Below are 10942 nucleotides of genomic sequence, written 5' to 3' on the forward strand. Positions count from 1 at the left end.
GTGAATGATCTCTCCCTGTCCTTATCTTGACCCCTGAGCCTTTTGTTTATCTTCTCTCCCCTACCTAGGGGCAGGGATAGAGCACCTCTGGTGGGCACCTACCATCCAGCCAGGGTCAGCCCACCACAGTAGCTTTAATCAAGGGCCTGAAGGAGTGAAGGAGGTCATTCTCTGTGCTTGTTCCTCCTACTTGTCCATAGCAGTCCGTCAGCAGGCATTGCTAATAAAAGCAAGGAGAGTATCTTTTTGGTACTTTTCTTTGTCCCTTACATTCTGAAAAAGACTGTAAAGAAGACTCAATGATTTAAGCCACCTTAGAGAGTTGATGGGTCCCTCATATTTTACAGAAAAAAATATTAAATTAGTTTTATTTGATATTGTTGAATTAATAAAAGTTACATCTATTCAAATTATGGCAATACTTTCTTCAGAATTTACAAAAGAATTTACAACAGACTGGTTTCCAAATGCAGACTTTGCTTTCTGTTCAAACAGAAAGACAGTGATACAATACAATGTGTATTTTCTCACACACCAGGGTTTTTAGTGACAGCAATGGGTGAAGAAGAGTAGACCAAACAAACAATAAGGGGGACAGCAGATAAATGGTTCTAATCCTAAGAAAATACATAGTAGACAACTGAACCAAATGTAAAGGCAGTGGGCTGAAGACCATGCAGAGGAATGAAGAAGTAACAGGAATACCAGACATATTTGATAGAAATACTGAGCTCTAGTCCTTGTTGCACACCAAGAGGCAGTTAAAAAAAGCATACTTAGAACTACACAAACTGGACCATTAAGTACATAAAATGAATGGTTTGGATTCACAATGTAACTGCTGACCTCCACGTGCTCCAACTACCGCTTATGGAAGATAACTCTTCTCTCTCCCATCCTCTTCATTGCTCCAGAGACATCATCAAGTAATCAAGCAGAAGGGAAAGAAGAGGAAGAGACAATAATAGAAGAAACAATGAATTTGAAACATAGGTTAAGGATGACAGCCTTTTATACTTTTTGATATCAGCCATGTTTGTGCAAAGTCTACACTGTTGGAGGTGATCATTTAATGTAATGGAAAAAGCAAGGGCTCTCCCACTCAGGTTCCTAGTTTGATGAATGAACTTTCCTATCTCCAATAATGGAATGAGAATCTTAAGGACAATGAAGTACCGCTGCTCACAACAAATGACAAGAAACCCTGGAAGTTACTTCTTGATGCATTTAATTTCTTTTGCAATATTCTAAGAACCAGGGTATTATAAAGTATGAGGTACGCACAGTAACAAGACTAACAGGATCAGGCAAAAATGGGTTACAAAATATTAGGAAAAGCATAACGAAAAATACAAATTATCTTATCCAGTCACATATCAGCTGCAAGTCCAAATTCTGAAGCCCTTGAAAATCAGGCCCAGGAAAAGTTCACAACTGCTCTTTCAAAAGGACATTCCAGTTCTAGGAGACTGAGAGTAGAGAAACCTTCCACGCCAACTCTCTACTTGATCTTTCTTGCCTGAAAGGTAAATTGCATCCTTGATGCATGCACAGAGGTGATCTGGGTAACATCGCTCTCTTAGGACTTGTCACTGGGAGGTTTCTTCTTTGCTTCCACATCCTTCTTAAAATCTTCAAGCTTCTTTGCAATGTTAGGAATCTTTAAAGACAAAACCAAAAACCAGTCAAAACCCACATAAATTAACAAAAAATCCTGAACTACATGAGCCTCAGCAGGAAACACAATGCTATAAATACAGCAAGAAATTCTATGAAGTTTAAACTGGTTTCTAAAAGATACTTGCTTCCAGGATCTGTTACCTTGCACAGAGGTTAAAAACAAAGCAAAATCAAGCACATGGCAGATGAAAGCACCTCACATGAAGCTTCAGGAAATATTTTAGATTGTTAAGACTGAAAAGTCATCCACTGGTGATGGAAACAGGAGGGAGGAAAAAAGATCACTTCACAGGAAATTTAGTAAGACCAGTCTGGCTTCCTCACTGAAAGAGGACAGACTACCAAGAATAAGCCGATTTAAGCACTGATGGACAGAGTTTAATACTAACTTTCAGAGGTGAAATGAGATTGCATTATATTGGTCACAAACCAAGACAAAAGAGATGTGCACAAGCATCAAATATGTTCTCAAATTTACGAAAAAATAGTTCTGGTCCAGTTTTTGGGAACGAAAATTCCCCATTAGAGGATTCTACTGCATTGTGAATTGGTAACCTGTTGCAGTGTCACACCTGAATGAAAATTCAATTTATCGCTTATGAACTTCAAAACTTCAGCTTTTTCTTGCAAACAAAAGCATTTTGATAAAGCAATCCAACAGTAAATTTTGCTTTTTTTTTTTTTTTTTTAAAAAAAAGCAACAGATTTTAGTGGCAGGGAATGGATTATCTCACGACTAGATAAAACTGAGAATTGACAACACAGGATTTTACCAAGCTAACTGATTAAAATGAAAGTAAAGCAAAGTTCCCACTGGTAGTTGTGAAAAAAATCATGGGCTTTTATTTCATATGTAACCTGACCACAGAGCAGAAGGGAAGTTAATCCAGACAGACTGCTCAGTTCTCTCACTGGATGGTTTGAGGTTGATAGTACAGGTAGTATCATAAATTTTGCTCTTAATTTCATTTGCTTGAACAGCTTAACTTTGAAAGGGAAGGCAAGAGCCCAGCCTGTAAAATGCCTGATATTTAAAGTAAACCAAGAGAACTCCACTGTTGTCAGCAGAATCCTCCACATGAGTGCATAGCTGCAAAATTAGGGCCACATCATAACAAGTTTACCTTAGATGTCATTTAAACCAATCATCTTTGATACCAGCGATAAAATTACCATGTTCATCCTGCAAGTCAGTGTTACATTCCCAGGGAACCATCTCCTGCATATCAAAAGCCTAAGTCCCCCTCTTGTGGCAGTACTTTATTAGTGCTGCCAGAAGAGCACTACACCATGCTTACAATACATACACCCAAATATGTTTTTATGACTACATTTTCATAACACTAGAAAACATATATTGGAAACAAAAAGCATCCTTTTATTAGTATTCTTACTGGAGTGACTAGACAGGAAGCATCAGAAAAGTCTGCGCATGAGCAAGGAGCAAAAAATAAATTCTGCAAGCAAGATGACTTCAATACTAAACATGAGAGGAAAGCAAAATGTAAATATCATCAGAGGTTTGAACCTCAACAGCTTATTTTTCAAAACTAGGCTAATATAGATTGCATAAGAAAGTCATGTCTAATTTCATTAACTCCTCTAGCCTGTAAACAGCTAAGTGGCTGACTGCAGAAATTGAAAGCTTGTATTGAACCACAGAATCATAGAATACCAGGATGGAAGGGATCTCAAGGATCATCTGGTCCAACCTTTCTGGCAAAAGCACTGTCTAGACAAGACGGCCCAGCACCCTGTCCAGTCAAACCTTAAAAGGGTCCAGCGTTGGGGAACCCACTTCGGTGGGGAGATTATTCCAGTAGCCAATTGTTCTCATTGTGAAAAATTTTCCACTTGTGTCCAATCAGAATCTCTTCAGGAGTAACTTGTGCCCATTAGCCCTCATCTTTTCCATGTGACTCCTTGTAAAAAGGGAATCTTCATCTTCTTTGTAGTCACCTTTTAAATACTTGAACATGGTGACAAGGTGTCCCCAAAGCCTTCTCTTCTCAAGGCTGAACAGATCCAGTTATCTCAGCCTTTCTTCATATGACAGGCTTCACAGTCCCCTGATCATCTTTGCAGCCCTCCTCTGAACCCTCTCTAGCCTGGCCATATCTTTTTTGCATAGTGGGGACCAAAACTGAACACACTATTCCAGGTGTGGTCTGACAAGTGATGAGTAGAATGGGATAATGACTTATTTATCTCTGCTGGTGATGCCCTTGTTGATGCAACCCAGCATCCTGTTGGTTTTCTTTGATGCTGCAGCTCACTGTTCACTCATATTGAGCCTGTTGTCCACCAGGACCCCCAGGTCCCTTTCCACAGAGCTGCTCCCCAGCCAGGTAGATACCAGCCTCTGCTGCACTCCTGGATTATGTTTTCCTAGGTGCTAGACCTTACACTTATCCTTGCTGAACTTCATACTGTTCTTTGGAGCCCACTCTTCCAGCGTATCCAGGTCTTCCTGCAGGGTAACTCTCCCTTCCGGAGTGTCCACTGACCTGCTCAGTTTGGTATCATGAGCAAACTTCATTAGGGTACACTTGAACCCATCATTCAGATCATTTACGAAGATATTAAACAGCATTGGGCCCACTATCGATCCCTGGGGGACCCCACTTGTGACAGGTTGCCAGTTTGAAAAGGAGCTATTTACCATCACCCTCTGGGTGCAGCCTGACAGCCAGTTCCCCATGCCCAGCACAGACCACTTGTCTAGACTGTAACACACGACTTTCTCTAGGAGGAGGCTGTGGGGAACTGTATCAAAAGCCTTCAAGAAATCCAGGTAGACAACGTCCACTGCTCACCCCACATCAACCAAGCAGATTACTTTGTCGGAGAAGGCCATCAGGTTTGTCAAGCATGATTTGCCTTTGGTGAATCCATGCGGGCTTTTCCCAATCACATGTTTCATTTGACTTGCAATAGCCCCCAGGAGGATTCGTTCCATAACTTTCTCAGGGAATGAAGTAAGACTGATGAGTCTGTAATTTCCTTGATCCACCTTTAAGCCCATCTTGTAGATGGGGGTGACATTAGCATACTTCCAGCCTTCTGGGACATCCCCTAACCTCCATCACTTCTCAAAGATTATGGAGAGCGGCCTTACGACAACATCAGACAGCTCTCTTAAGACCATTGGGTGGATGTCTGGACGCACCAAGCTGTAGGGGTCACGCTCCTGTAACAGTTTGCATACCAACTCTTCCCACAGTGACAGTGGGTCTGTGTTTGCATCAAACTAGATTTTTGTTCCCAAGGTCTGGGGCCCAACAGTGCAGGTAAAGACAGAGGTGAAAAAAATGCCTCTGCCTTTTCAGCACTGTTGGTGACTAATTCACCTCTTCTGTTTAACAGTGGGCCAATATTTTCCTTTTGTTTCTGCTTGTTGTTTACATACCTAAAGAACCATTTCTTGTAGTTTTTGACATCTCTGGCCAATTTCAGTTTGAGCTGAGCTTATGGTTTTCTAACTGCATCTCTGTACGCCCTGGCAATGCCCTTGTAGTTCTCAACAGGTGTTCATCTGCTTTTCCATCTCTGGTACACTTCTCTTCTGGTTTTGAGCACACTCAGAAGCTCACAATTAAGCCAAGGGAGTCTCTTGCTTCACTGACCTCCCTTACCTTTAAAGGGGATGAACTGATTTTGTGCTTCCAGAATATTCTTGAAAAGCTCCTAGCACTTACTAGCTCCTTTATCCTCCATGGAAGCTTCCCAGGGATCCCCTCCCAACTGAGCTCTGAGTGAGCTAAAGCCTGCTCTTCTAAAATTTAAAACCATCGTCTTAGTTCGTTAGTACTCAAAGTACTAAGGTCGGTTAGTACTCCCACTGTAGAACACTCCTGCATGTTCAGCAGGATCCCAGACTCCACAATACTGTGATCACTGCAGCCAAAGCTATCCCTAACTGATAAATTACAAATGGGGTTTTCTTGGTTTGTGAGTAGCAAGTCCAGCAGTGTCTCATTCCTGATACTGAAGTATTGAAGACTCAACTCTAAATCTTCTTCTACTCTAACTCTCACAGGGAAAAATCTCTGTTCACTGTGAGAACTGAGGAAAGAAAGTTAATTTTCTTTCTTTTCTTATTGTTAGAAAAGAAGGAAAGAAGACTGCAGGTCAATATACTATTTGAAGTAGAAGCACATGCTGAATTTTCAAAAAAAGATGGCAAAACTTATTTTCATTACTGGTACGGAAGACAAATTTCAGATGCTTTGAAGGATTTTTAAGCAGCAAGCAGGTGTACTAAGTGGAGAACACTGTAAACAGACAAACTATTTGAGTCAGTAAACTAGTATTTTAGCACCAGTACAATCCATGAGCAACTGCTAAACCTTTTCTGTTTCTCCTAACTCTATCTGTATAGATGCCTGTTTACCATACATGTACTCTAGGGCCCCAACACCAGACAAGGCTCTAAGCATTACTCCATCACAGAGCAGATATCAAAGATGTAGATGTTTTGGTTCCATTTACATTTGAGTTCATCTGTAACAAAAGTCAGTATGATCTGCATTGTGTTTAAATACAATAAAGTGTCAAAATAACAACTGATTCACTTCTGATTGAGGGAAACCAGCATTATATTTTCAGTTCAGAATAGGTTTAACTCTGAGACTACAAGGATACTCACATCATAGTTCTGAGCCAGATACATCCCAACCACATTGCCAAGAGTAAAACCAAGCTAAAAAGGAAGAAAGAAAGAAAAGAACAGTTAACATCCTTCCATCAAAAGCATATTGGTTAAAATAAAAAAAAAAAAAAAAAGGAATATTGCTAGTCATGTGAAGATTAAAGAGTTTCAATTTCACTCCTACTTAATTTCTCACCTTTCTTCCAGAGAAGTGCAATTCTACCCACCTTCCTCATCAGAAAAACCTTACCATCATTTCCAAAATACAGCACAGTTGTGTTTTTAATACACATCTCCAAGACTATTTGGATCAGGCTATGATCATCTTTGTTAAATTCTTTGCACACCCATAAAGGCAGTAACTCCTATAAAAATGAGTGATAGCAGCAGGGACCTACATACCACAGAGCTCTTGAAACATGCCTGGAAAGCCTAAAGCAATGCCCCACGAAAACACTGCTCAATGCTGGATATACACATACACAAAGATGTAACACAGCAGCATACAGTAAAAAAAGGGTTCACAAGCTTGGAAGTAATAACAGAGGTTCTGACTGCAGAAAGATCCCAGTCTCACCTTAAAAGGTTTAAGAGTAGAGCTCCTCCATCAACTTAAACTGATGTAGCTATTTCTCTTCTGCAACAACTAACTGTTCACCTTACAGACTCCTTTGACCCCAAGAGATAAGTTCTCAGCCAAATTCACTCTGATATAGGGGCTCCTCTGAGGCAGCAAAGCACTGTTTGTTGGAAGCAGGGCACAACCTCTTGACAACTGTGCAAGCTCATGGTTGCTGAAAGGTGTCTGTGAAAATGCACCCTCAAAGGAGAGTGAAAGCAAAAACAGCAGCACAGTTCCTAGCCTGGACTCTGCCTGCCAACTGAGGAAAATCCTCAAGCACAACCATACTCTTGGAGTGACAGAAATTCCTCTCATCAAAGACAGGTGATGAGCTTTTCATTCAGCAGCTCCCCAGGATCCTAGATGTTACTTTTAGTGTTACGTTTTGTATCAAGCACGTCCTATACTACGAAAACTCATTTGACTATTTTGGAAGGGGACATTACTAATATGGTGCCTTTGTTCATTGTCAGTAAACAAATCACTCTGTATGACAGTAAGGCCAATCCTATTTAAGAACTGTTACAGCTTATGGTCACTGTTGTCAAAATAAGATTTTAAGAAAAATAAAACCACTGTCCACACTAATAACTGTGCCATCACACTGACTAGACATCTTTTCCATGACCAAAGCAGGATACAGTACAGCTCATCTTTTCAGTAATTCAGGCTCCATAAGCATCACTGGTGAAAAGCTAGCTGTAGAAAACTAAAATTGGTTGAAAACTGCCAAATGAATCATGACTGCAAGCTACTTCCATATTTTCTTAAACAGATTTTTGGTCTTATTCTTTGTTTATTATTACTTTTTAAGAAGCTTAGTTTTAACAATTTAAGAAAAAGTAGAGGTATTTTGTGTATATTGCACTGATTATCATTTGCTCTTGTGGTTTTAAATATCAGTTAAAGAAGTACTCTGGGAGATAAATATTGCACTGATGTAAACCAGACTTTATTTCTCTTAATGCAGAGCAGCATTCCAGCAGAGAATTTCCTCTATCTTTAGCATTGTCTGACAACTCCCTTGAAAACACAAACCCGGTCCTTGTTTAGTAGCAGTTTTCTAGGCTTTCACCCTAGAATATTTCCAAGGATAGGACAACTATCATATTCTGCTGTGTGGTGAGACTTAACCAGTACAGTTAGTACTGACATCAGTACTCCCTTTAAGGGTACCCCTTTATTGGAAAGTCTAGCACTGTATTCAAGAGCAATCCCCCAATTACATTTACTTTTACAGTTGACCATTCAAGCAGAGTGAAACATTTCACTATTTAGACTTCAATTATGTGGATATCAGAACACATAGCCAATTAAAATGTACATGTTAACTAAGGACAACAGGGCTGATCAAAGTGAAGGGTCTTCTAATTTCTACTCAGCATTTCAAGTTGCATTTTAAACAAATGTTTATTTTATGCCTAACTCTGGCTATCAAAAATACATGGTTTGCAAGATTATCCCTTTATCTCCCTGTTACAGCCCTGACAAGGCAGAGCAAGAGTCAAATACCCAATCTACACCCAAAGCGGGAAGAAACCCATAATTAGTGTAATTTTTTTTCCAACTTTGGGTTGCTAATCAAGAAGTTGTATTTAATAAGAGGTTTTAATCTACCAACTGCAACAAAAAATTAGCAGCAAGCAGCAGAGTTGATAAATACAGAAACTTTAAGAGCAGCTAGGCATATTTACTCTGTTTTCAGTGGAGCAGACGGATTGTAAAAGACAGCTACAGAAATGGCTGAGGTTTTCATACTTGTTATTACATTTTATTTTGAGGTTGCAGTGAGAAACAGGCCTTATTTATTAATTTCATAAAAAACATGCGAGACTTCCAACTTACAATAGGCCATCTCTTCTTGCTCTGTTGATACACTTGGTATGAAACTTTAGCCAGCTAAATTACTCTTCCCCCAATAAAAAATATAAAATAATATCACTTATTGTTTGTATTTAATGGGACATATCTGAACACAACTAAAACCCTATAGCATCCATCATATCACTAGAATGAAAAATGGAGGGCTGTTTCCATGCTTTGCTACAGCAGAAACCAGCATCTTTTTTAATCAGGTAATTTATTTCCATACTCGGCAGTAAAAAATACCAGCATCGATTATTTAATAAAGAGTAGACAGGTATGTAACTTCAGATACCCAGCAGAGTTTAGGGGAACATTAGACAAAAAGGAATCTTAAAATGAGAAAAGTACAAAAACATTTAGTCTATTAATTCTGATGTTGTTAAGGGGAGTTAATGAGAGGCAGTAATGAAACATGACCCCTTGCCTTAGCTTCTATATATAAAAATCCCCATCTCCAGTAATAAATTTTTAAAGGCGAGCAAAACGACAAGGACTGAAAACTCCAGCTCGCACAAAAGGAAGGGAGGCACATATGCCAGTACAAAGAAATTTAAGCAGCATTAGGTCATTACCGTGAGCAAGCAAAGTCTGCTGAATCTCTACGGTAAATTAAGGGCAAGACTTGGATTAAAAACAAGGCAGGCACTTCTCATTTTCCGATGAGTTTTAAGGCACCGCTCTGAGGGGAGAGGGGCCGATCTCGGCGGCACCGCAACGCGGAGCGAGGCGGCTCAGAGGGCCAGGGCGGGTTTGAAGGACCGGAGAAGGGAAACTGCCTGCAGCCGCTCGCCCGCTGATCCTGCGCTGCGCGACAGCCAAAACTGGCGCTGCCGCCCCGTTGAAGGGGCCTCACGGCCACGGAGCAAGGGCAGGAGCGGGCAAGGCGCGAAGCGGCGAGAGCGGAGCGGAAGGGAGGGGAGAGGCGGCCGCCACCGCCCGCCTTCCCCGGAGCCGCCCGCGGGGCGCGGGTGCGGGCGGTGACCGCACACAGCGACTTTTCTCCCTTCGCCGACGAGCGGCCCCGCCGCCGCCGTCCGCCTCGCTCCGCCCCGCCGCGAAATGGCGGCGCCGCCGCCGCCCCGCGGAGCCTTACCAAGAACTGCAGCATGGCGCCCGCCTGCTTCCCTGCTGCCCTGCCTGCTGGGGAAGTCAGGCGGGAGGCGGTGGCTTCTCTTCCGGGTGCCGGCCCGCCCTCACCGCCGCTGCGGGGAGGGGTGCGCCCGGCGCCGCCCGCCCGCGCCCCTTGGGCGGCCCCGGGCCTGGGGCTCCGCCGAGGGCGACGCTTGGGGCGGCTGCTCCCCGCCGCTTTCTGCGATAAGGAACCGCGCGAGGAGGCCGGCCGGCCATCTCTTCAGGCTTCCTTCCTGCTGCACGGGGAGGTGGCTGGTACCGGCCGTCGAGCCTGCCGTTGCCGAGGGGCTGCGTGGGGGGTGCTGAGGAGTTAAATGCGGCTCGAGTTTTTACAGAATACGTAATTTCAAACTGGAATCTTCTCCTTTAAAGAGAGATCAGGGGAACTAGGCTTCTAGATGTAGGGAAAATCCTGTGTGATTCGCTGCTGGGAAATCTTGGGCTCCCGTGCTGGAGAAGTCTGAAAGAAAAGTTGGGTTTGTTTTTTTTTTTGTCCTTCCCTACTCAGCACTTGCTAGAGCAGTCCAGGGTACCCATGGCCAGGTGGGACGGGGTCACCCCACAAAGGCGGTCCTGGTATGTGGCTGAGGGGGACAATGAGATGAGGGCACCCAGGGGTGCAGGTTAAGGAGGAGCGTGCAGAATATGCAGCAGGGGAGCCTTCTGAAAGCGTCAAAAAATCCTCAGCTAGGCAAGCCGAGAAGGCAGAAGCCCCGGGAAGGGGGAGTACCTCAAGCCACCTCCACCCCGGGTGGGAAGAGTGAGCCGAGGGCAGTGGGGACTCGGGGTGGGCATAAACTGGAGTGATGATGCCCCTCACAGAGAAGAGCAGACCCCAGGGAGTGCGAGCAACCAGGAGCGCGGTGCAGCAGTTTGCGCTGGTAAGGCTTGCAGACAGGGCATAGTCCCTCTCCTGGCTCTAGAGCGTACCTTAGCTAGTTGTCATCATCCTCCACGAGTAGACTGAGCTATGGTCTCCACTCGGGTCAAAA

The 10942-nt window shown here is 43.0% G+C and overlaps 1 protein-coding gene across 1 annotated transcript; it reads right to left on the reverse strand.

Annotated features, from left to right (window-relative positions):
- Positions 1 to 347: 347 nt before the first annotated feature.
- STMP1 (short transmembrane mitochondrial protein 1) lies at positions 348 to 10052 on the reverse strand. Its single transcript, XM_074902038.1, has 3 exons — positions 9913 to 10052; positions 6329 to 6382; positions 348 to 1660 (listed from the first exon to the last, which is right to left on the reverse strand). The coding sequence occupies exons 1-3, from the start codon at positions 9925 to 9927 to the stop codon at positions 1580 to 1582; spliced, it is 150 nt and encodes a 49-aa protein (XP_074758139.1). The 5' UTR covers positions 9928 to 10052; the 3' UTR covers positions 348 to 1579.
- Positions 10053 to 10942: the final 890 nt, after the last annotated feature.

This window comes from Athene noctua, chromosome 3 (assembly GCF_965140245.1).
Source record: "Athene noctua chromosome 3, bAthNoc1.hap1.1, whole genome shotgun sequence".
NCBI lineage: Eukaryota > Metazoa > Chordata > Aves > Strigiformes > Strigidae > Athene > Athene noctua.

Excerpts from the sequence above, each read along its gene's own strand:
- STMP1 (XM_074902038.1), bottom strand. Across the intron at positions 1,661-6,328 it reads ATCTGGCTCAGAACTATGAT|ATTCCTAACATTGCAAAGAA; the intron begins GTGAGTATCCTT and ends TTGTCTTTAAAG.